Below are 23,269 nucleotides of genomic sequence, written 5' to 3'. Positions count from 1 at the left end.
GGAGGGTAAGGACCACTGGGGGAGGAGGGAGGGGGACACCTAGGACCACTGGGGGGGGGGGAAGGAGGGGGAGGGGAACCTAAGCTAAGGACCACAAGGGGGGTGGAGGGGACTAAGGACCACAAGGGGGGTGGAGGGGACTAAGGACCACAAGGGGGGTGGAGGGGACACTAAGGATCACTGGGGGAGGAGGGGGAGGGGACACTAAGGATCACTGGGGAAGAAGGAGAAGGAGGGGGGACTAAGGACCACTGGGGAAGAGGGGGGACTAAGGACCACTAAGGGGGGAGGGGACTAAGGACCACTGGGGGAGGAGGGGGAGGGGACACTAAGGATCACTGGGCGAGGAGGGGGGACACTAAGGAACACTGGGGGAGGGGGGGGGCAGTAAGGACCACTGGGGAAGAGGGGGGTGGGAGTAAGGACCACTGAGGGAGGAGGGGGGAAGGTCCACTAGGGGTTTGCCAGAGGGAGGACCACTAAGGGGGGAAGAGGGGAAGGAACACCAAAGGGGGGGAGGGAGGACCACTGTGGGAGGGAGGGAGGACCACTAAGAGGGGAAGGGGGGAGTGAGAACCACTAAGAGGGGGAGGGGGGAGTGAGAAGACCACCAAGGGGGGACTGCAGAGGGACAGGGGGCCAAGGGAGAACACTGAGGGACAGGAGGGAAGGGGAAATCACTAATTGACAGGAGGGGAGAGCACTATGACATTTTTTTAAAAAAAATAAAGAGCTGCTCCCCTCTCAGTCCCTATCCTACCCCACAAACCCTCTCTTTTACACTACACACATACACAATTCATCCCCACACACACACACAGAAACATACAATGCATCCTTACACACAGACACACCCAAAACACACAATGCATCCCTTACGCTCACACAAACACTCATTCTCTTACACACAGAAACAAACTGCATCTCTTACACACTCAATGCACCCCTTACAGACACACACTGCATTCAATTACATACACAGAAACACACCTTGCATCCCTTACACACACACACACCCAGAAACATACAATGCATTCCTTACACGCAAACACACACTGCATCCACTATACACACACTACATCCCTTACACAAATTGGTATCCCTATACACTACATTCTATAAGAACACACACATTACATCCTCTACAATAACACATAAAACATCCCCTACACACATACACTCCACTACCTGTGAGAGAACTCATGGGTGGGCCATGTAGGTGGATTTATGTGTGGGCATTGTAGGCATACTCACGGTCAAGCCCTGGGGGCCCAGACCTTGAGCTGTGTAAGGGGCCCCAAAAATGGCGCTGCTTCCTGTTCTACACCACACCTGTGGAGCCAGACTGAGCCCATCATCAGCCTATTGTCCTCATCTGGTGGTAAGTAGGCAATCCAATATATTATTAGTGGCACTAATCTCTAATTTACCTCACAGTAAATGGATACTATAGTTACCAGAAGCACTACAGCTTAATACAGTGGTTCTGGTGTCTATAGCCTGTGCCTGCAGACTTTTTAATGTAAACACACTGTCTTTTCAGATAAAAGACACTTTGCGCAGACTGACGTTGGCCCATATGGCAGAGCATATGAGCGGGGCATTGTGATGTCACATGGTGGGCAGGACATATGGGGGGGGCGGCAAATTTTTTTTGCCTAGGGCGGCAAAAATCCTTGCACCGGCCCTGGAGGTATGACAAGGGCTGCAGAAACAAAGTAGGGGTGGGGAGGCATTACTGCAAGAACTATAACTACTTCAATAAGATGAAGTTGTTAAATTGCCAACAGTGTTCCTGTAAGTAGTGAGACCTAAGGGGCACGAACTATACACCAAAACCGCTTCATTAAGCTAAAGTAGTTTTGGTGACGATAGTGTACCTTTATGCAACATATAACAACAGCAAATGAACACTTTAAGAAAAAAAATAGCATTATTGCAATTAAAGTTATAGGGACAACAAACATTAGATTAATAGACACATTGATTAATTTCAAAACAAATGAAAAAGGGAACTGAAAACTGAGGCATGACAGTTCCGTTATGAATGAGAAGTGATAGTGATTCTTTGGTTAAACATACCTCTTTGTATCTTTTGAAAGGGCTATTTTATGTGGTGGATTTCAAGGATGATATTTTGTTACTGGAAAAGGTACACACAGTGGCATACATAGAGGGGTCGCAAGTCGCGTCACTCCACCCTGCGGACTCCTGCGACCGGATGCCCGCTGCCATGTATAACCGCCGGGGCCGAACATTAAGGGGTCCATCGAGTGGCCCATGCCTTTTTATTTTCGTAAATATGTGTCTGTATGTATGTATGTGTGTGTGTGTACAGTGGCGTACATATAGGGGTCGCAGCTGCGACCGGGCCAGTCACTCCAGGGGGCCCGGCCACCCTGCAGACCCCTGTGATCGGGTGCCCACCGCCGCGGGGTGCCCATGGATCAGTTTTCGCACCAGGGGCCCAGGGGCGTATTAGCCGCGAGGCAAACAAGGCATTTGCCTTGGGCGGGATTTTCCAGGGGGCGGCAAAAAAGCCGCCCCAAACGCCCAGGGCAAATGCCTTATTAGCCTTGCGGCTAACTGACATGCCGTCTGGGCGGGCGGGCGGTCGGTCTGCTGGGCGGCGCTGGCGGGCGGGCGGCGAGGGAGCACTTCCTCTGAGCTGTCTGCTCAGCTCCCTCGCGCGCCGCACAGTGAGGCTGGGAGCCGGAATATGACGTCATATTCCGGCTCCGCCTCCCAGCCTCACTCTGCGGCGCGCGAGGGAGCTGAGCAGACAGCTCAGAGGAAGTGCTCCCTCGCCGGCCGGCCAGCCGCCCGCCAGCGCCGCCCAGCAGCCACTGGACCACCAGGGAGAAATAGGACCCCCCCCCCCCCCAGCATTCCCAAAGGTAAGGAGGAGGGGGGGGTAAATTTAAAAAAAAAGTGTTAAATATGTGAGTGAGTATGTGTGTGAGTATGTGTGTGTGTCTGTCTGTTAGTGTGTGTGTGTCTGTCTGTTAGTGTGTGTGTGTGTGTGTGTGTATGTCTGTTAGTGTGTGTGTGTGTGTCTGTCTGTCTGTTAGTGTGTGTGTGTGTGTCTGTCTGTTAGTGTGTGTGTGTGTCTGTCTGTTAGTGTGTCTGTGTATGTCTGTTAGTGTGTGTGTGTATGTCTGTTAGTGTGTGTGTGAATGTCTGTTAGTGTGTCTGTGTATGTCTGTTAGTGTGTATGTGTGTGAATGTCTGTTAGTTTGTCTGTGTATGTCTGTTAGTGTGTGTGTGTATGTCTGTTAGTGTGTGTGTGTATGTCTGTTAGTGTGTCTGTGTATGTCTGTTAGTGTGTCTGTGTATGTCTGTTAGTGTGTGTATGTCTGTTAGTGTGTGTGTGTATGTATGTCTGTTAGAGAGTGTGTCTGTAAGTGTGTGTGTGTTTCTGTTAGCGAGTGTGTGTTTCTGTTAGCTAGTGTATGCGTATCTGTAAGTGAATGTGTGTGTGTGTGTATTTAGAAGGCGGGGCGGGGGAAGGGTGGGGGTGGTGCGGGCGGGGGGAAGGGTTGGATGGGGGTGGCGCGGGCGGGAGGGGGGCGCCTGAGTTTTGTCCTGCCTAGGGCAGCACAAAACCAGGATACACCACTGCAGGGGCCCATGGATTGTGTGTACGCCACTGGGTAATATACAGGGCATGTTTTACTCTTTCCTTTTTTCGGTCTGATTATCTTGTTGTATCTTTTTGTTGTTCTGTCCTTTTTATTTTGCTATTCCTACTCATTGCACACCTTTTTGTCTTTCTATTGTGATCTAAATACCTCGTCACCATTCTCAGTAATGGTATCAACCTTTCTTTTTACCTTTTATGTATCCGTGTTTCATAGGATCTTTTATGGTGTTAACTTTAGAAACAAACACACACATTTTTCAGAAAGGGACTCCACCACAATCCTTTCATCTTCTTTGGACAATGGGCCACGCAAGTCCAGCACTTTCTACATACAAATTACTATTACCACTTTACATACACAAAATTGGTTAACCTTCTTCAAACACCTCATATTCACCGTCCGCTTTACATGCACCTAGACTTGTGAAAACAAAGATGGTCATCCTTGGCTAATAAACGTCATCAATGAACCCCTATTGACTACTTATGAAAAAGCCTCCATCCATTCTAATATCTGTATCCTAATTGACTGGGATACATACAGGATTTGGGCAGCATGGACAAGAGATTTCTCTGACTTTACCCCCAGCAGTTCCCACTGATTCGTACTTTGTTTTGAAAAAGCAATAACTATAACTGTCATAACTATCATTCACATGGCTCCATATGGTCCATTTTTTTTCAATTCTTTATTTTTGGTGCAGTAAAGATTACAAACAATCCTGTGGTGCCACGACAGCAGACACAGGCAAGATAATGTATTCAATGTCATGGCGATAAACAGTTGCACGTTTTTTTAATTATAAGACAGGTTGTATGCGTGAGTAAATTTGTTGCGAGTAGATTAGTTATGTCGGCCATTGTGAGATTCATTAATAAAGAATGGAACACAGAGTGTAATCTTTGCCATTGAACATGTGCGTCTATGTGAAGGCATAGGTATGATGCATGCTTGTAAATTGCGTGTGTAAAGAAGGCGAATTATACATGAGTGCCAGGCACCGAGCTCAGCTTCTATAAGTGGTTAACTGACAGGCTATGTGATAGCATGAATGGTGTGTGCAGTACAGCAATATACAAGTATGTAAGGCTTATTGTGAGATTGTTAGCTAGATAAGAATGATCAAACAGTGGACATTTCTGTAAAGTTCTGCGTTGGTAATGAGTCTGTTTAAGAGGCTGCAATATGGTATATCTAGCTTTTATTGTAGCAGAGGCTTTAAGACTGCACCTCTGTGGTTCTTGCCGTGTGGGTCCACTTTTAGCCTATACCCAGCGCAGTGAAAGATATTGGAAGTGCGTGAGAGTTCGCTGGGTTACAGTAAGGTGCAGTGTCGCCGGATCCCGCGGCCGGCTCGTCCGCCTGTCGTGGTAGGGGCCTGTTCTGGTGAGGTAGGTGAGTGGTGTTCCCATCCGACATCCTAGGGCCCTCTGTGGTTTCGGATGGCTTCTGAGCCGTGTGGGGAGCATGCCAGTCGCCGTGACAGCCGGTGCTGCAGGGGTGAAAGGTCTCAGTTGCTCGTTCCGCCGGGTCTTTCCAGGACTGCATAAATATTTACTGCTCCGGTCGGTCTCGCATCCGCGAGCGGGAGCTTGAGAGATGGTGTGCTCTGCCTTTGGAGGGGGTTTCTGCAGCTGAGTTCGTGGACCGTGTCTCAGGGCTTTCCCCTCCAGATCTTCTGCCTTGGGTGCTTGGAGCGGGCTTTGGGCCATTTGGGGCGTGAGCGGGTGCCTGGTGATTTGGTCTCCGCCACCCCTGTTGCACAGTGCCGGGGGCCCTGGGCTTGCATCGCTGCTTGTCTGCCTGTGGGACAAGAGGGTCCGGAGGTGTATTCTCTCTCCCCTGCTCCCTGTGAGACTGTGCCCCTCTGTCCTGTAGCATCCGCCAGAAATTGTTGAACAGCTTATCTAGCTGTTCTTCTAGTGACGCTTGTGGGCCTTGTGTCGCCTTCGTGGGTGCTTCCGCCGCCATCTTAAGTTCAGTGGCGGAGCTGGGCGCCGGCCTCGGAATGGCTGGGTTATGCGGTGCTTCAGCTTGCCCGGGGTTAGTTGCTGGTGCCAGGATATCCCTCACCAGCGGGGGGGGGGGGGGAGAGGAAGGTTCGTGTGTAGTCCTCCGCGGCGTTAGAGTCTGCTTCCCTGGTGCTCCAGGCTGGGTGATCGGCCGCCTCACCCGCGCCTCCACTTAGGTCGCAAAACAGGCTGGTTGTCGCTGCAGTAGGTCCCGGTGATGCAGCCCGCGTTACCAGTAGCTCAGCGTTTTGTGACAAGGGTCGGTGCGATCTCCCTTGCATCCCCAACGTGGGTGGTGCAGTTTTGGGTGATTTGGTTGCTAAAGAGTCGGGTTAATTTCGGTTGAATTAAGGATTTAGACGGGAGCTCATGCTGCACGCGTCTGAACAGTTCCACAGCCAGGCTCCGCCCCTCCATATAGTCCATTTTATCCAACTTTTACACTATAAAATACATTTTCCTCCGAGATAGTAAATACTAGACGTGTGCAAACATTTTTTGAAGTGATTCATCCCGATGCAATTTCTGTTAATCGATTGTAAACATTGCAGTTACTCAGTAATTTATCCTGTGAAGACTGGTCGGGTGTGCCGTGTGTGTTGGTACATGCGCCAGATAAAATGTGGTGAGCCCAAACACAATAAAACTCCTCACAATTTGATGTAAACCCAAAATGTACTAATGTGCATCACCTGCATATCGCAAGCTGGACTTGGGACAAAAAATTCTAAAAATCAAATTTCCACAACTAGCCTGGAATTCCCAGCTTAACATGACGTATGCAGACACAACAATGCCCTAATCAGCATGTATTGTCCCCATACACTACTAATAGGTTTTGGCACTTAGGCAGTTAATATACTGACTGCTGATAAAGGAAGTCACGGTCGTAGCCAGACCCCTATTATTAATTTAGCGAGTGAGAGGTATTTTTTACCTTGATGTACACGTCTCTCAGAGAAGACCCAATAAGTCTTCAAGGAACAAACACATGATCTGCCATTATACACCGAGACTTGTTATAGCGCAAACCACGGCGGTGGGGATATATATATTTTTTGTAGATCTGGGAGATTCTCATTGTGCAACACATTCAATGAAGTGGAAGGGTTAAAAGGTTTCCAGGAACCACAGTGTGTGATTTCAGTCATCTGATTGCTCAAGACAAACCGTGCTGTTATGGGCCTAAAAAGAGGACGTGCATTAAACTAGACATTTCATTGTATTGTGATGTCCTACGGGCTATTTGTCAAAAAAAAAAAAAGGTTTATTTTCATGTAATTTGGAACAACAATGGAACCATTCTACCTTACAGAAAGCTGGCTGATGGGACAGAGGCGGCTAAATTAAATTCATTGCTAGCCTTGTTTACCCATTTTCTCAGCTAGATTCATATTTTGCCTTACAGAGAAGCTGGTCCTTTTCTGGAATTTCCACCATTTAGTAAATATTAAAAATCACTTCTAACTCGTGTTAATATTTTTTTTCTATGTAATGCTCTGTTTTCTTGAACATGTTTATAAAAGATTCAGGAAATAGCATTGAAATCCAGTACAGCCAGGAGAAATAGACACACTCACAGTTATTAACAAGAAAATTCTAAGTAAACTTCAAATTTAAGATCTAAATAACAAAAGAGGAAGTCAGTTGTGCCTTCCTTTTGACTATTCTGGCTTTAAATTTAAAATTCTCTTTGAATTCCATTTGAATTTTCACTTTAGAAAATAACCCTGACTGTTTCTCTGTCTATCGAACACAAATTATGTTCAATTATTTCACAGGGTAGAGAATATAAGGAGAGCAAAAAACAAGTTGCAAGAGAGTGCTGAGAACGGACAACAGCCCAATTAGCCTGCCCTTCGGTGGGTCCCCGCTCAGATCTCGAGCTGGTTTTAGCTCATCTTGTGCCATTACAAAAAGAACCAAGACCATGCATCTCAGACTGATTCGACCCAAAAGGGCAGAACATCCAAAATACAGACCAGCTCTCTCTGCACGAGAGATACAGCAACCCCAGACGATCGTTTAACCCCTTAAGGACACATGACATGTACGACATGTCATGATTCCCTTTTATTCCAGAAGTTTGGTCCTTAAGGGGTTAAACCTTGTTAGGCATCATCAGTGAGGTAGCCTGCCCTTTGGTGGGTCCCCGCTCAGATCTCAAAGTGGTTTTAGCTCATCTTGTGCCATAACAGAAGATTTACTTATCTTTACCTCCAGAAAGCGATACGTCTCTCACTACTGGCCTGCTTGGTCCGCAGGAGACTGTCAATGATAAGTCTACTCTCCTTTCCGGTTCCAATTGGTACATGTGCTGCCAATGCACCAATGAACGCACCAATCAAGGGGGTTAAAGAGAAACACAGACCTTCCAAGGTTAAGACACATTTTGGGAGGCTGCAAAATATTTCTCACCCTGTGTAGACACAAATTATTGCACTGGCCTTAGTGCCTCCCCATACATCATCCAAATCTCCCAACGTTGGGTGTTATGTAATAAAAATGCAATCACCAAAGAAACTAAAAACAGATCTCTTCTTCCCAACCTGGCTCTGTACGCATAACCCACCTTTCAGTTTTAGCATTACAAATAGACATTCTAAAAGACAGGCCCAGTACAAGAAGCTGTACTATTGAATCTCTTATAGAACATAAAATTCCCTAAATCCCTTCCGAACAGAGTAATAATGAAAAAAACTAAAAAAGCTTTCATTTTAAATTAAAATAAGTATAATCGGTTTGTTGCAAGCAGCCAGCTTGCTTATATAGCAGACTACAGCCGCCATAACGAGTATCTTCTTTTTATTTCAGTATGAATCTTTATAGACAGTAGTTCCATTTATACAGGGTGGGTCAAAACTCAGAGTAGGACTTAACAGATAAGGATGTATTTGTTAGTGGTTATATTTTTGTTGTTGCAGGTACATAGTAATAAGATGGGTGTCTTGAGAGATTCATCATGGGTAATTTTACGAAGGAACGAATAGAAATAGTGGAATTTTATTTTCAAAATGGACGTTCGGTTACAACTGTTCGGCAAGTGGATCATTTTGAGAAATTCCCATATTAATTGGTCGCCACATTCACCTCACCTTTCCGCTCCCGATTACTTCCTGTGGGGATATCTGAAGGAGCGGGTGTACGCGAACAAATCGCGTACACTTCAGCCGCTCAAGGAGAATATCCGTGCAGAAATTCTAGCGCTAGAGCCTCAAACATTAACTAATATTATGAACACTGCAATAGAAAGAGCCCAACTTTGCGAGGCTTCAAATGAAGTTCATTTAAAACCTGGTCAAACAATCTCCATATGGTAAGTATTCATTGTATGTAACCCTTGAAATTGGTTCATTCATTTAAAAAAAAAGCTATTGACACCTCAAACCCTACTCTGATTTTTGGCCCACCCTGTATGATGAAAAATTCTCTATACACGCACACTATATGCAGTTTTATCACAAATTATTATTTTTTTCACTAGCTGTCGCTGTAGCAGATTGAGGGGATTTTAAAGACTCTGTACGTATAGCCAAAGGTTTGCAATTTGGTTTCCAACTTACTACATTTCAGTGTTTAGTAAACAAATCCCAAAGTCTCTCCAGGTGGTCTGTTATGTAAACAAGATGTCTGACCCCTATAGCATTTTTTAAGCACCTGTAACTATACACACAAGGCGTTTACTGTTGCACACAATGAAAACAAAGAAATGATATGAGAATAAAGGCCTATATACCATTAGGGTGGGGGCTTATTTACAAAAAAAACAACCTTACAACCATTAAACGGACAACAAGCTTAGGTCTTGTTACCCTGACTTGTATTTGCTTCGTAACCCTCAGCCATTTTGCCTCTCCGGCCCTCACCCTTTTTTTATGCCTGCAAAATATCACCATACCTTTATTTTATTTTCCCCAATCTTGTGGATTGCTGTATTTTCTGGACCTCAATTCTTCAACCATAATCATACGCTGTGCATTTCATTAGCGCGTACACCCTAGTTTTATATTATTTCTTTTTTTGCAAATAATAATCATCTATTGAGTACTTGCTCAGTTAAAACATTTAATTTTTGGGGGCGGGGCCTGACAGCCAAGATGGCCGGACGTGCTCCATGAGAGCTCTCAAGCCAGCGAGCACTAAAACGAATCCCCTGGTTAATCTACCCATGCCAGCAGCACAAAGTGCCCAAAAGCTGAAACAGGACCACATAAGGAACAGATTGATATCTGTCCCGCACCGACAAATAGACGGAGCACCTACACCGTCCATGCGGCCTACACTGGAGCGGAGCCTGAGGCCTGGGGGAAGCGGACGATCTCCCAGCACGGGATCTGCTCACCAGACTCGCTCGAATGCTGCCCTGCTACCCCCCCCTCTGGACCGGCGGGGGTTATCCCGGCCCTTGCTGGGGACGACTACCCCCACACAGCGGCTCAAACAAGCGACTAGGCCCACAAAAGTACAAGCCCCCAGGGGCCCACGCAGGATGGCGGCACAAAACACCCTCGCCGAACCACCCAGGCACACCCAAGCATTCTTTGACCAGCTTCGAACCAGACTCTGGACATCGCTCCACGCCAGAGGTCGACACTTCAAGCTGGTGATGCAAAGTGTGGCGGCGTGGATCCGCCCGGCTACCCGACGCCGCCTGAGTAGAGGCCCACCTCGAGCTCCCAGAGCGGCCTCCAGACAGAGCCATCCTCAGAGCTCAAAACGGCGGGAAACGGCAACAAGCCTACCAGACTCCGACATCCACCCTCACAAATGCCAGAGAAATACGAAGCAAATAAAGCAAACCAGAGCCTCACCCGCCCAACGCTCCGACTCCCAAGGCAGCAAGGTCCGACACTACACAAAAAACGATGCTACAAAAGCAATAGCACGGCGACATATCCCACGGGGTACCGCCAGAGCCAGCTCCCGAAGCAACGCAAGCAAGCCATGGGGCAACAACGGCGGCACCCGCACACCCACGTACCAGCACTCACAGCGAACCTACAGGATGGCACACGAGACTACTGGGGAAGCAGAATGGCCGGTCTCCAGCTCAAAGCCGCCAAGAGGCATAGGATGACTGATACCTACTGGGCGCACAGAGTATGGGCCTTATTCGTTTTTATTATGTTTTTCTAATTTTTTTTCACCAGCCCTCTCAGGACTGACACTGTGCTGCATTATTTTGCTGCCTAATTACTATTATTTGTACCATTATTTGCATTATCCATAACTCACTATTTGCCCATGCGCTGTTTGTCTATATGCTATGTGCCTAAGCACAATCTACCTACTAAGGCTTCAGCCTCCATGCTGCAGAACCACCTTCTGGCCCACACCTATATGGGTTACTTGCTGTGTAGTAGTCGAAAATGCTATGGTCTCCCATAAATCTTGTACCCTAGCTCTGTACGGGCCTCAATAATCTTGTTTAATAACCGTGTATCTACGCTAACACATATTAAGCGACATCCTTAATGTTACTTGCTATTATAATTTTGTTTTTTAAAACTGTGCCACTTATTCATGCCATGTATTTGTTCTACGTTGACATCATTGCTTATTTACTCTGACGCGGCATTAAGATGTGCACTAGTTGCCTATGCACTATTTGCCCTTACGTTATTTACCCATACACTATTTGTCTACACGCTATGTGTCTAAGCACAATCTGCCTACTGAGGCTGCAACCTCTATGCCGCAGAACCCCCTGATGGCCCACACCTATATGGGTAACTCGCTGTGTAGTAGACAACAATGCTATGGTCTCCCATAAATCTTTTACCCTAGCTTTGTACATGCCTCAGTAATCTAGCTTACTAACCATGTTTCTACGCTAACGCATATTAAGCGATGTTCTTACCGTCACTTGCTATTATACTTCTAAAAAAAATGTGCCACTTTTTTCATGCCATGTATATGTTCTGCATTGACATCATTGCCTGCTTATGTTGTTATGGCATTGCAAGCCTTTGTGTTATCATGTGCACAGCAAAAATAAAGAATAAAAAAACAAAAAAACATTTAATTTTATTCATCAAATTTCAACGTAAATTAATGTATTATTTTTTTTTAACCATATAACCAATATGTACCGGTAGTTAAAAATGAAAAATTTAAAATACAAGGCGTAAGAAAATACCATATTTTTGCTGGAATTCACAGTCTGTTGGTCAATTTTCATAATCTTGAAACGAGTAATAATCTTACTTAAACAAGAAAATAAAGTAGAGTAGGCATCAAAAAACACGGAACACGGAGAATAATATAGCCAGGCATAAACATGTATATGGCAACAGGTGAAACAATCTTTGTGAACACGTCTTTACGCTGAGCAGCAGCACATGAAAAGTCCTGCCCTGTAATAGAAAGCATTGACATGGAACAGGAAGGAAACTACTTAACATTGGAATTCCTTCCTGATTATTCAGTTAGTTTCCTTCCTGCAACATATAGATGCTACCTAACACAATTTCATTGTATTACTTACTATCACTGAATCTTAAAATCTGCCCTATTATCACTTATTATATCCAACACTTGCAGGGGCATTACTACAGTGAGAATTCAAAGTGAGTTTAAAATTTAAGGCCGGCGTAGCTGAATTGGAAGGATAGCGGAGTTAGAGAATTTTTCCAATTCAGCTGTTTTTACACTAAAAATTTTACATTCACTTCAAATTCTCACTATAGTAAATAACGCTGTTAGAATTTTACTCTCTCAGATCGCGAGATAGGAAGCGTAGACTCACACTTTTTGTGTGTATACTGCCCCCTGCAGAAAGTCTGAGGGAAAGTACCAAAAGAACACAAAGATAAATCTATTCAGAATTGTGTATGTGCTATTGGGAAGGCAGATGTGGTTTTTAAAGGAACACTCATACATACATAACGCATTTCTGCTTGGTGAAGTGCTATATGTGTCAGGTTATGCTCATTTTAATTACAGTTTATAAAATTGCTGATTTATAATTGTAATCGACACTTTCATGAATAATTGCAGAAACCCCTCTCCGACTGTCATATGTCCATCCGTTTTGCAAGCAGTTTTTCGATGTACCCCCAATTGAAACATGAATAAATGCATGCAGGTGGTGGAGCTTAGCGCCGGAGCCGAATGGACGCCATCCAACAAAAGCTACACACACACGATAACTTACCTGCGAAAATCAGCGACACCACAGCGTCACCGGTACATCTCCCTGCTCACAAACTTCCCAGCGGAGGGTGAGCATCACACCAATGCCTTTCTTGTACCCCAAAAACGGGCAAGAAGGCTCGACGTAAGTCTAGGGCCGACCTCGAGTACCCAGCTCAAACTGTGCCCTTCCGGCCTGGAGTTGGAGAGAAACCCGGAGCGGCAACCTGAACCACCTTAGAAGCCTAGCATTATGTTTTATCGCTATATTATTATGTTTTCTGGTTGATAGAGCCTTTTTTGCTCGATGTCCGCATCACAGCCGATGTCCGCATCACAGTTTTGGTGTATGGGATCACTTTGATCCAGGATGGCACCTAACGGCCATGACAGAACCCTAGGTTCTTGAAAATATCTCCTACTCACCCCCTGCCCCCGTACTCACCATGGTTAGGGGTTACTAATCCACCCGCTACCATAGTCTGCAGGTACCCGGCACGTCAACAGAGGTTCCACACCCCAGAAAAATAAAAGCCCAACGACATGCACACACTGCAACCATTATGCCCACCTCAGTTGTCAGCTAAAAGAATCGCCTAACACTAGAGCCATATGTCTAATGACTATTACTACTTTTACCTTACTGCTCAACCTTTATTACCACCAAAGGGTATCTGCACCCGATAAGACGTGCCGCCCTGCGACCCAGGTATGTACCCACAGGGCCAGCCTCTTCTGCTGGGGGGTCCAGGAGCCGGCCACCTCAGGGCCCCCCGAGGCTGGCCCTGCTGTCACCCGCGCGCGGGAGCACTGTCCCCTGAGTGCTCCCTCTTCAGCTCCCTCTCGCACCGCACTGAAACCGGAGCCGGAAGATGACGTCATCTTCCGGCTCCGGCATCAGTACGCGGCGCGCGAGGGAGCTGAAGAGGGAGCACTCAGGGGACAGTGCTCCCTCGCGCGCCCGCCAGCCGGGTAACAGCAGGGCCAGCAACACCACTGGACCCCAGGGAATCCCCTCAGCTCTCCCACAGGTAAGGAGGCTGGGGGGATTAAATTTAAAAAAACAACAACGTGTGAGTGTGTTAGTGTTTGTGTGTGTTAGTGAGTGTGTTAGTGTGTGTGTTAGTGTGAGTTAGTGTTAGTGTGTGTATGTGTTAGTTTTAGTGTGTGTGTGTTAGTGTTAGAGTGTGTGTGTTAGTGTTAGAGTATGTGTTAGTGTGTGTGTTAGTGAGTGTCTTAGTGTTAGAGTGTGTGTGTCTGTTACTGAGTATGTTTGTGTGTGTCACTGAGTGTGTGTCTGTCAGTAAATGTGTGCGTCTGTTCATGAGAGTGTGTGTGTGTGTGTCTTAAGCACTTACCTTTCTCCAGCGCCGGATTCCCTTGGCGCTGGGGATCTCTCCGTCCCGATCCGCCTCTCAGCTCCGAATGCACATGTGTGGCAAGAGCCACTCGCGCATTCAAAACGCCCATAGGAAAGCATTACTCAATGCTTTCCTATGGACGTTCAGCGTCTTCTCACTGTGATTTTCACAGTGAGAATCGCAGAAAATCCTCTAGCGGCTGTCAATGAGACAGCCACTAGAGGCTGGATTAACCCTCAGTGAAACATAGCAGTTTCTCTGAAACTGCTATGTTTTCAGCTGCAGGGTTAAAACTAGAGAGACCTGGCACCCAGACCACTTCATTGAGCTGATGTGATCTGGGTGTCTGTAGTGGTCCTTTAATTGTATGTGTTTATGCATGCACTGGCGTACATACCGCGGTCGCACAGGTCGCAGCCCTGCGACCAGGTGCCCACCGCCATGTGTTGCGGCCCCAGCCCGCGCAGAGTAAGCGCGGGGGGCCCACGGATCAATTTTCGCACCGGGGCCCCATGGTTGTGTGTACGCCACTGTGTACTCCCTTCACAAACATCTACTGTACTGCACCATAATCTGTTTCTTGCTTTGTACTGATAGATTCCTATACTAAGAATAGCATCTGTATTGTATGAATATATAATCTTAAGCGCTGATGACCTCCTGTCTGTTATATTTGCTATCCACTTCACAAGGATGGAGAGAACCCCTTGTTGGTGATTTGCTGCCAATTATAGATATTGAGCACTTATACTCACCAGTTTTTCCCTATATATTACATGAACTCTGTGCTATTTTAACACGTGTAGGAGGTTTCAAATCTCATATTGCACATATGATGCTAAAAACTCTGGCCAATATGTGTTCTGTATTGCCTGAGGTTGATGGGAGTGACACTCCTGGGCTGTAGCTGCAGGTCATGCACTGCATCACTAAAAAAAAAATCACATGGAACACTCACACAGACTGGGAGCAACTAGTGTCGTATAGCAAATAATGGTCTTTCTCATCCGATCACTGAATACGTTGGTCTTTGTTGCTCCTTGCCCTTGATTTGAGATTCCACGTACACGACGACGGATTCTGGTTTCTCGCAGAAATTGTAGAAACCACATACACAGTAGATCTGAGCTCGGGGTAGTATTACTGCCGCATCAGCTTTGTTTTTTTGTCGGAGGAAGTATGACAAAGCTCATTAAAGCTTTGACCCGATGGCAGCTTCTCATTCATGAAGAAAACTATTCAATAAACAAACTATACACCCATACCCAGCTTTCATTCTTCCATAGAAGTGTTAATCCTCAGCAGCAATGCTTCATAGCAGATTACAGTGTCAAGAAATAAATCAGTGGGACGGCTGGGATTGGCTGAGAGGTCGCTTACACTTCCCGGTCTCTGCAGACACCACTGCAAATCCTGGACATTTACAGGAAATAAGATATTTAAAAGACAGCGAATACAATTTTTTCACCATGTTATAATTTTATGTATTACTCTAAATATGCAAAAAAAAATGAGGGAGGGTCGGCGGCAGCCTGGGATGTTTTCTTTAAACGTATGCATGCATTTTAATTAGTGTCTGTATGAGTATTGTATTTATATGACACAAAGCAGAAACGTTACTTTCTGTTCCTATTTGGTGAGCAGGTGTGGCCGTTATAAGACATCGTTTACATACACACCCTCTGAATTATAAAATGTGCCCTTATGCCCTTTGTAGATTACTGAATACATATTTAAATGAAAAACGTTCAATTCCCTGATTGCGAGTGGCTTCTGAAGAATCCGAATTTCTAGGAAAGCAGCTTCCTAAAAGTAGTATTAAGTAAGAAATAATGTCTCGGGGAGAGTAAAATGCCACAATAAAAGTAAGTACAGTTACACCAAGCGCCTGTACAATACAAGGCAGTCTGTAACGTGTTTTTACTTTATCCCTCTCTGGCTGCCAGAATGGAGGCATTAATTCTGACCAACAAAAAGCTGCTGTAGATTGTGAGCAGAGTAACACAGAGAAATGGGGTAGTTGGATATTAAGGTAACAAAATGGGCAGTGGGTAAGGGTACCTAAATCATGGACTGAAAATGTGGGTAATAGATTTAGCAGTGCTCTGATATACAGCTCAAAAACGAGGGAGAGAGAGTAAAAGACAGAGGGACTATGGGCAGGGGCTGAAGTTCCTCTGGCAGGTTAGTCACGTCCAGGCCTGCATGCTTTCTCACAGCAGAACAGGTGGTACTCTCTGCAGCAGCCATCCTGTAAGTGTTAATACTATGCAGACTAAGTAAGGGGGCCTGTGCTTGGCTGAGTATGTAGTGACTAGTCTAACCATGCTCTGTGTATTGCAAATAACTCTTTGCTTTCCTATGGGGAGCTGTGGCTGTACAGAGGACGGTATCGTCTCCAAATACAAAATATATGGCTGCTGTCTGTCCTAAGGTAGCATGCTTCTCTATGCAGTAAACAGGGCTTCTATGTACCTTGCAGCAGTACTCCTGATACTGCCCACTAGTCCTTCTTGGCGGGACTGTCCCGGCAGAGTGAATTACCCGGAACAGTCTTCAACTTGGCGGGACTGTACCGGCAAAAACGGGACTGTTGGCAACTATAGGAGGTGTGGCTAAAGCAGAGATTACACACTTTCTTGTAGCCATACCAGTAATGAGCGCTGATAACAGTCAACTGACACACTCAGCCAATCACAGCTGCCCATTGCTGCTCAGACTAATACAGAGGGGGATGGGCTACTGGAGACTTGTTTAAAAACAATTTAATGCCGAGTAGAAAGACTGTATCAAGGGACTCCAGACACTCTAACCGGAAATGAATCCGTTACCATGTCTACAGCAAAATGCAATATTCTATTCATTTATTGATAACAATGGTGTAGACTGCTGCATCATGAAAATCCCTGCTTGTGTAAAGATCTCTAAGGAGGAGATTGTGAAGTGTTGAATAAAAATAAAAAAATAAAATTCGTCCTATTTGTTATGAGGTTAATGCCTTATCTGTTTTAAAGAGATGGGTTACCTAGCCTGCTCTGTTCTTTAAATGTATCTCTTGCTCTCTCCATCTTAACCTTATTGAGCTCAACAATTCCTGTAAATTGACAGTTTAAGAGCAATCTGTACTCCGGGAATATATATTCTAAATAGTTATGTAAAAGTGTATTTGAAATGGGTTCAATACATTTAAATTCTTCGTTTACTGCATTCACAAACCCAGGGCTGTTCATAAAATAATTGATGGTTTCAAATGAAAGGCAGATCAATACTGAACTGACTTCTGGTCCTAAATCTACCAGGCAAGGATTCCTTTCGAAGAAGTCATTTGGGCCCAAATCTTTCTTATACTGAAATGGCTGATCATTCCTGCCCCCAGTGGTGGGGAAATAAAAAATAAATAAAATCACACTGCTTACACAAGGACCCATTCCCAAGAACAGTTAAGCTTCTGCCATCTAGTGGCAACAGAGAGAAATACACCAAATTATTCAAATGATTTGAAATGTATATCTGAATATCAAAACTGCTCAACTACTAGCCTGCATCATGGCTCCCTGAATATACCATTGCTTTATGTACACTTCCTATTTAAGGTCAGAGTCTGTCGGGGTTATTAAATAAAGTGAAACATGCTGAGAATTCATGTTGTGAAAACAACTTTGTATTGCTAACGCTATAGTCTCCCTCTGCATCCCTGACCTCACCACCCACAGTAAATAAAGGTTGAAAAACTTCCCTTTTTCCAGCGCAAAATTCCCTCGACACAGGCTCTGTCTACGCCTCCTCCGACATCAGCGGGAAGATAAATGCATTCTCTGATACAAGGTGGTAGGCTATGCGTGGTTCTGTGAGGCAGAGTGGAGCAAGAAGCAGGATCACCATTTGTTTCCATGGTAAACACTCTAAAATTGGAATTATGCCCCAGAATTGATCGCACAGCTCCCATTCCACCTCCCTCCAATTACCAGGTTCCTCAATGAAATGCAGCCAGGTGCCAGCATCCCCTCCAGAATGGAATCTGGTTTTATTTTTTATATATTTTAACGAAGAGTGTTCAGAAACCGCCTCCCATACAGAACACGTCGCATTAAGAAACAAAAGGAGAATTTTGCAGATTCAAAAGAACGTAAACAATTAAAAAACAAAAACAATACAAACAAGAGAGGATGAGATTTACTTTTATTCCAGAAAATATTTGTCTGATATGCAATCGACTCTGGACAAAGTTTAAATAATCAACTTACACATACGAACACCAGTGGCCACATTTCTTGGGGACTAAGACAATGTTTCAGTTGTGCTTTCTGTTGTAAAGCACACACTTATTTTCTTTTAACCCCTTAAGGACACATGACATGTGTGACATGTCATGATTCCCTTTTACTCCAGAAGTTTGGTCCTTAAGGGGTTAAGGATAATGAACACAGTTATGAAGACACATGGCTCCATGAAAATTTTCACTGTGAAAAAAAATAAAAAAATAAAAGTCGAAACCCAAAAACAATTACAAAGAAATCCCACAACAAATACAAAAACACAAACAGGTCAACTTGCTGGAGGCCAGGACAGAACCTCCGAATAGACAGAGCACATGACACAATCTCAGTGAGTCACAGAAAGTCATTGAGGTTTTAAGACTGTTGCATATTGGTCAGAGTAGAAGTTGCTTACATAATCAAACGTATATAGCAACGTGTTTTGATTTAGGCCCACGTCAATGTTTCATGAGCCAAGTGAAAGTGCGTATTGGTGTATGCCTTCATGTAAAGTGTACATGTGGTTCTTTTCTGGGCAAATCTTGGAAAGATCCGTAGGACAGCACACAGATATATACATGATCAAATCTCTCAGGTTAAATTAATTGTTGGTTATCTAGTACTTCCTCCCCTTCCTATGGAGAAAACATACTTGTACGAAAAGTGGATAAACGCTTTCCAGGAAGCACCAATCAGTAGCAGACTTGCTTTTCTAGCATAGGTCTACTCAAAATGCCACATGGATGGCAGTTTAGGTGAAGGAATGTCATTAGCGGTCAATGTCATTAGCGGTCTTCATTCAGATTGTCCTTAAAGGCCCAGACTTCGATGGTGGATATCTGGAAGGTTTCAGAGCACAGTGGTTGGTTGTTGAATGTGTTACAATGGCTGGTTCTTCCATAGTTCAGATCAGAGTCCAAGTATAATGCCTGCCCATCACCACCACCTAAAGGGAGAACATAATGTCAATAACCCCTGCTCAGTAACCTTCAGCAAACCGCACTATGGATTTCTCTGGCTGAAGACATTTAAATCCAACACTGCAATGTTTAAAGTACGCACCAAAACAACTTCAGCTTGATGAAACAGTGATTATATATAGATCATGTTTCTGCAGTCTCACTGCTTAATTCTATGCCATTTAGGAGTTAAATCACTTGTTTCTGTTTATGCAGTCCTAGTCACACCTCCCCTGGGTGTGATTCACACAGCCTGCATTAAAAAAAATGGTTTCATTTTCAATTAGATCTTACAGCACAGTGTTTTTTTACGTTATTATTAACAAGCACAGAGAGCAATAAGGAAAGTGTAAAAAATTAGACTTCCTTTTCAGGAGGCTGTGTGAGTCACAAACACATAACGGATTTTACGCCTAAAAACCAGAGGATTGAGCATCATGACTGCAGAGGCACAATCTACACACCAAAACCACTTCATTCAATATTAAGTTGTTTTGGTGCCTACAGGAGGAGTTTAAAAGGCAGCTCAAACTCTCCCTTTCCTAGTTATGCATAACTTCAAGAACAGATTCCCCATTACATATTACATTATTTAATCAACATCACGACCCTCTTTTCTGAAAGTTCTCGTTTAGAATGTTTATAGATTTCTGGTGCATACTCCCTTCTTATTCTCAAAACTCTGCAATATTGTTGGCTAAGCACTGCAGTCAGTCAATCATCCAATATTCTATAACCACTAGGAGGAGATACTCATAAAAAAAGTAAAGTTAAAAGAGGCACACACAATTTACACACTTTGTTCGAAAGACTGAATATTAATATGTACCATTTGTACTTCAAATGAAGGAGCAGAAAACCCCATCATCGACCTGTCCTGCACCGTGATGGGGCTCTTGCCAGCTGTTTCGAGACCGTACAAATTGGTCAAGCACTGCACAAAATTTAGATAAGACAGCTGAAGCGAAGAGGCTGGCCACCTCTGAATGTTTAGCGGAGATTTCTTGCAGAGATACCTACCTATAATGATGCACTCTGTACTACCCGCCATAAACATGGAGGCCGTTTTGGAGGGCAGGTTAAAATGCCGTGTAGCGAGGAAAGGGGAAAGGCGGTCAGCAGGATCGGTCCCATTGCCCGTCTCTTCTGTGGAGTTTGCATCTTTGTTAGCCAACGAGGAACTTGCCATGCCGAGCTCAGGATGTTTAATTATCACCCACTCGTATCTTTCCACCTCGGGCTGCAGCTACAATAAGACATGAGAACAAAATAGGTTTACATACATTACATAAAACACACAATACTTATTTTCCATATACTTGCCATGCAATCGCATTTAAAAACAGTATGCTTTCGCACCATAGTACAATTCTTTATTAGAGCCAGACATAAAATATTAAAACCCAGGTTTAAAAAAAACAAAAAAGAAAACGGTCAAATGGGTTGTGTGCGCACACTGATAAGCAAGTGAAATATGTTCAAAGTCTAGTAAATTAACGTGGCAAATGAAAAAACACTAAGTACCATAACCACTACAGCCAGCTTACACACCTGGGGCACATTTTGTGGAGGGAATTTTTTTTTTCAAAATGAATAAAAGTTAATATGAGGCTTTATTGTATTCAGTGGGAGGGTTTTGCAACTTTATGATCTCACTACAAATTTCATAAAATGTGTGTACAGAAATTTCACAGCACTTTAAAGGACCACTCTAGTGCCAGGAAAGCATACTCGTTTTCCTGGCACTAGAGTGCCCTGAGGGTGCCCCCACCCTCAGGGACCCCCTCCCGCCCGGCTCTGGAAAGGGGAAAGGGGTAAAAACTTACCTTTTTCCAGCGCTGGGCGGAGAGCTCTCCTCCTGCTCTCCTCCTCCGATCCGCCTCTTCTCCTCCCCGTCGGCTGAATGCGCACGCGCGGCAAGAGCTGCGCGCGCATTCAGCCGGTCACATAGGAAAGCATTCATAATGCTTTCCTATGGACGCTTGCGTGCTCTCACTGTGATTTTCACAGTGAGAATCACGCAAGCGCCTCTAGCGGCTGTCAGTGAGACAGCCACTAGAGGAAATAGGGGAAGGCTTAACTAATTGATAAACATAGCAGTTTCTCTGAAACTGCTATGTTTATAAAACAATTAGTTAACCCTAGCAGGACCTGGCACCCAGACCACTTCATTAAGCTGAAGTGGTCTGGGTGCCTAGAGTGGTCCTTTAAGTTCATAAATGGTAGTTCCGAAGTCATTGTGTTGCAGGGAAGGTAATGTGGTGGTGATTAAGTTGTGTTACAATATTTCAAAATGGCATGAACAAATGAATGCATAATAAAAGCACAAGATGCTATAACAATAGTAAAAAAAAGAACCCAGAATCCCCTCTGATTACAAAATAAGCAGGAGGTGGTCATCCACCGTATAGGATAAAAATAAATCTCTTTGGCTCATAAGGGACCTGGTAGAAGAACCAGGAGCCAGGGTAAAGCATAGAGGGGAATGGGAGGTAGTTAGCGGGTGATGGGCCAGGTGAGAGAGACGGTCAAGGGAAGATTTTACGGTGTTTATTGTAAAAAACAGAAATGGTGTTATTCATCATAGTGAGAATTGTTAGGAGTTCAAAGCGAACTACAAATTTAAGGCCAAAAACAGACAAACTGGGAAACCTCTACACGTCAGCCAAGCTTTCACTTTGATTACGTTGGCCTGAAATTTGAATTCACGTTGAATCCTCCTAGGGATTTCACAGATTAACCAGACACAGAAGCCGGTTCACGTGCCATCAAAGTAACACGTTTCCTTACCCGAAACACAAAGCACTCCCCAGTCCCAAAGAAACTGAGTTTATTCCCGCTCCTTCTCCGCTCTGCCCAGTCCGTGGAGAGGAACGCACCACACACCTAAAGAACACAGAGTATTTTAGCATGTGTGACAACACAAAAGTAAAGAGAGATATATATATATATATATATATATATATATATATATACCCACACACAAACACACACACACACTAAAGTGTGAATTGACAGTCAGGGATTCAAAGAAATAAATAAAATACCGGCCAAACGAGATAAACCGGAAGGCCCTCCAGTGGCCACTTGGAGGTGTCCCTAGGGGCAGTGTTTACATGAAAATGCCTGAAGGCAATGATCATACTCACCAGAACAACTACATTAAGCTGTAGTTTTTCTGGTGACTATATAGTGTCCCTTAAGTGTCTAGAGTGTCTCTTTTAGAACCTGTTTTTTTGGGGGGTGAGGGGGGTTGAGTATCATGCTACGTTACCTGCACAGAGTATACAGAAATATAGTACTCACCTCCTTGTTGCTGGTTTTAATCAGCAGCAGCGTAGGTTCATGTCCTTCACAATGCAAGTAAAACCTGGGCCCAGAAGTAAATGAAAATAAATCACGTTTACTCGTTTGAGAAAGGAGAATATTCAATTACAGTATTGAATAAAATATTAGAAATCACTTGTAATTTGTGATCAATGTTTTTCATGTGATATTCCATTCTATTTTAAAGGTAAATTAAAGATTTAATAAATGGCATCACTATCCAGATCAATCACTGTATTGGAGGAGGAGAAATTGACACACTGTTTAATTAGATCATCCTCTCTTTAAGTTAACCGCTGTAAAAAACAGAAGAACAATGATTGACAGGGCACCAAGATGGAGACTCCCAGATCCAGGACAGCAGTAAAGACGGCCATGTGAATTTGTACATTTAATTTTACTTTTTAGAGCTTACAAAAATAAAAAAAAAAAACTTTTTTTGTTAAAATACAGGAATAAGTGAATGTAATATTAAAATATCCAGGTATTGGGCAGGTCCCTTTTACTGATCAATTAACCAGCTCATACCTAGAATCTATAGGGAATCTGGACCTTACAGGATCTGAGAGGATTTTG

General features: G+C 44.4%; 1 protein-coding gene across 3 annotated transcripts in view; it reads right to left on the bottom strand.

The window, feature by feature from the left end:
• Nucleotides 1–18,313: 18,313 nt before the first annotated feature.
• Nucleotides 18,314–23,269, bottom strand: part of TBC1D24 (TBC1 domain family member 24) — a 43,860-nt gene continuing 38,904 nt past the window's right edge. For all 3 annotated transcript variants that reach the window (XM_063430587.1, XM_063430589.1, XM_063430588.1), the window contains 4 exons: nt 22,673–22,736; nt 22,157–22,252; nt 20,387–20,612; nt 18,314–19,353 (listed from right to left, as the gene is read on the bottom strand). In XM_063430587.1, coding sequence (XP_063286657.1) covers nt 19,193–19,353; nt 20,387–20,612; nt 22,157–22,252; nt 22,673–22,736 — 547 coding nt within the window. In that variant the 3' untranslated portion in view covers nt 18,314–19,192. The remainder of the gene's footprint in view (nt 19,354–20,386; nt 20,613–22,156; nt 22,253–22,672; nt 22,737–23,269) is intronic.

This window comes from Pelobates fuscus, chromosome 8 (genome assembly GCF_036172605.1).
Source record: "Pelobates fuscus isolate aPelFus1 chromosome 8, aPelFus1.pri, whole genome shotgun sequence".
Classification (NCBI taxonomy): Eukaryota; Metazoa; Chordata; class Amphibia; order Anura; family Pelobatidae; genus Pelobates; species Pelobates fuscus.
This window is presented reverse-complemented; position numbering and strand designations above follow the sequence as displayed.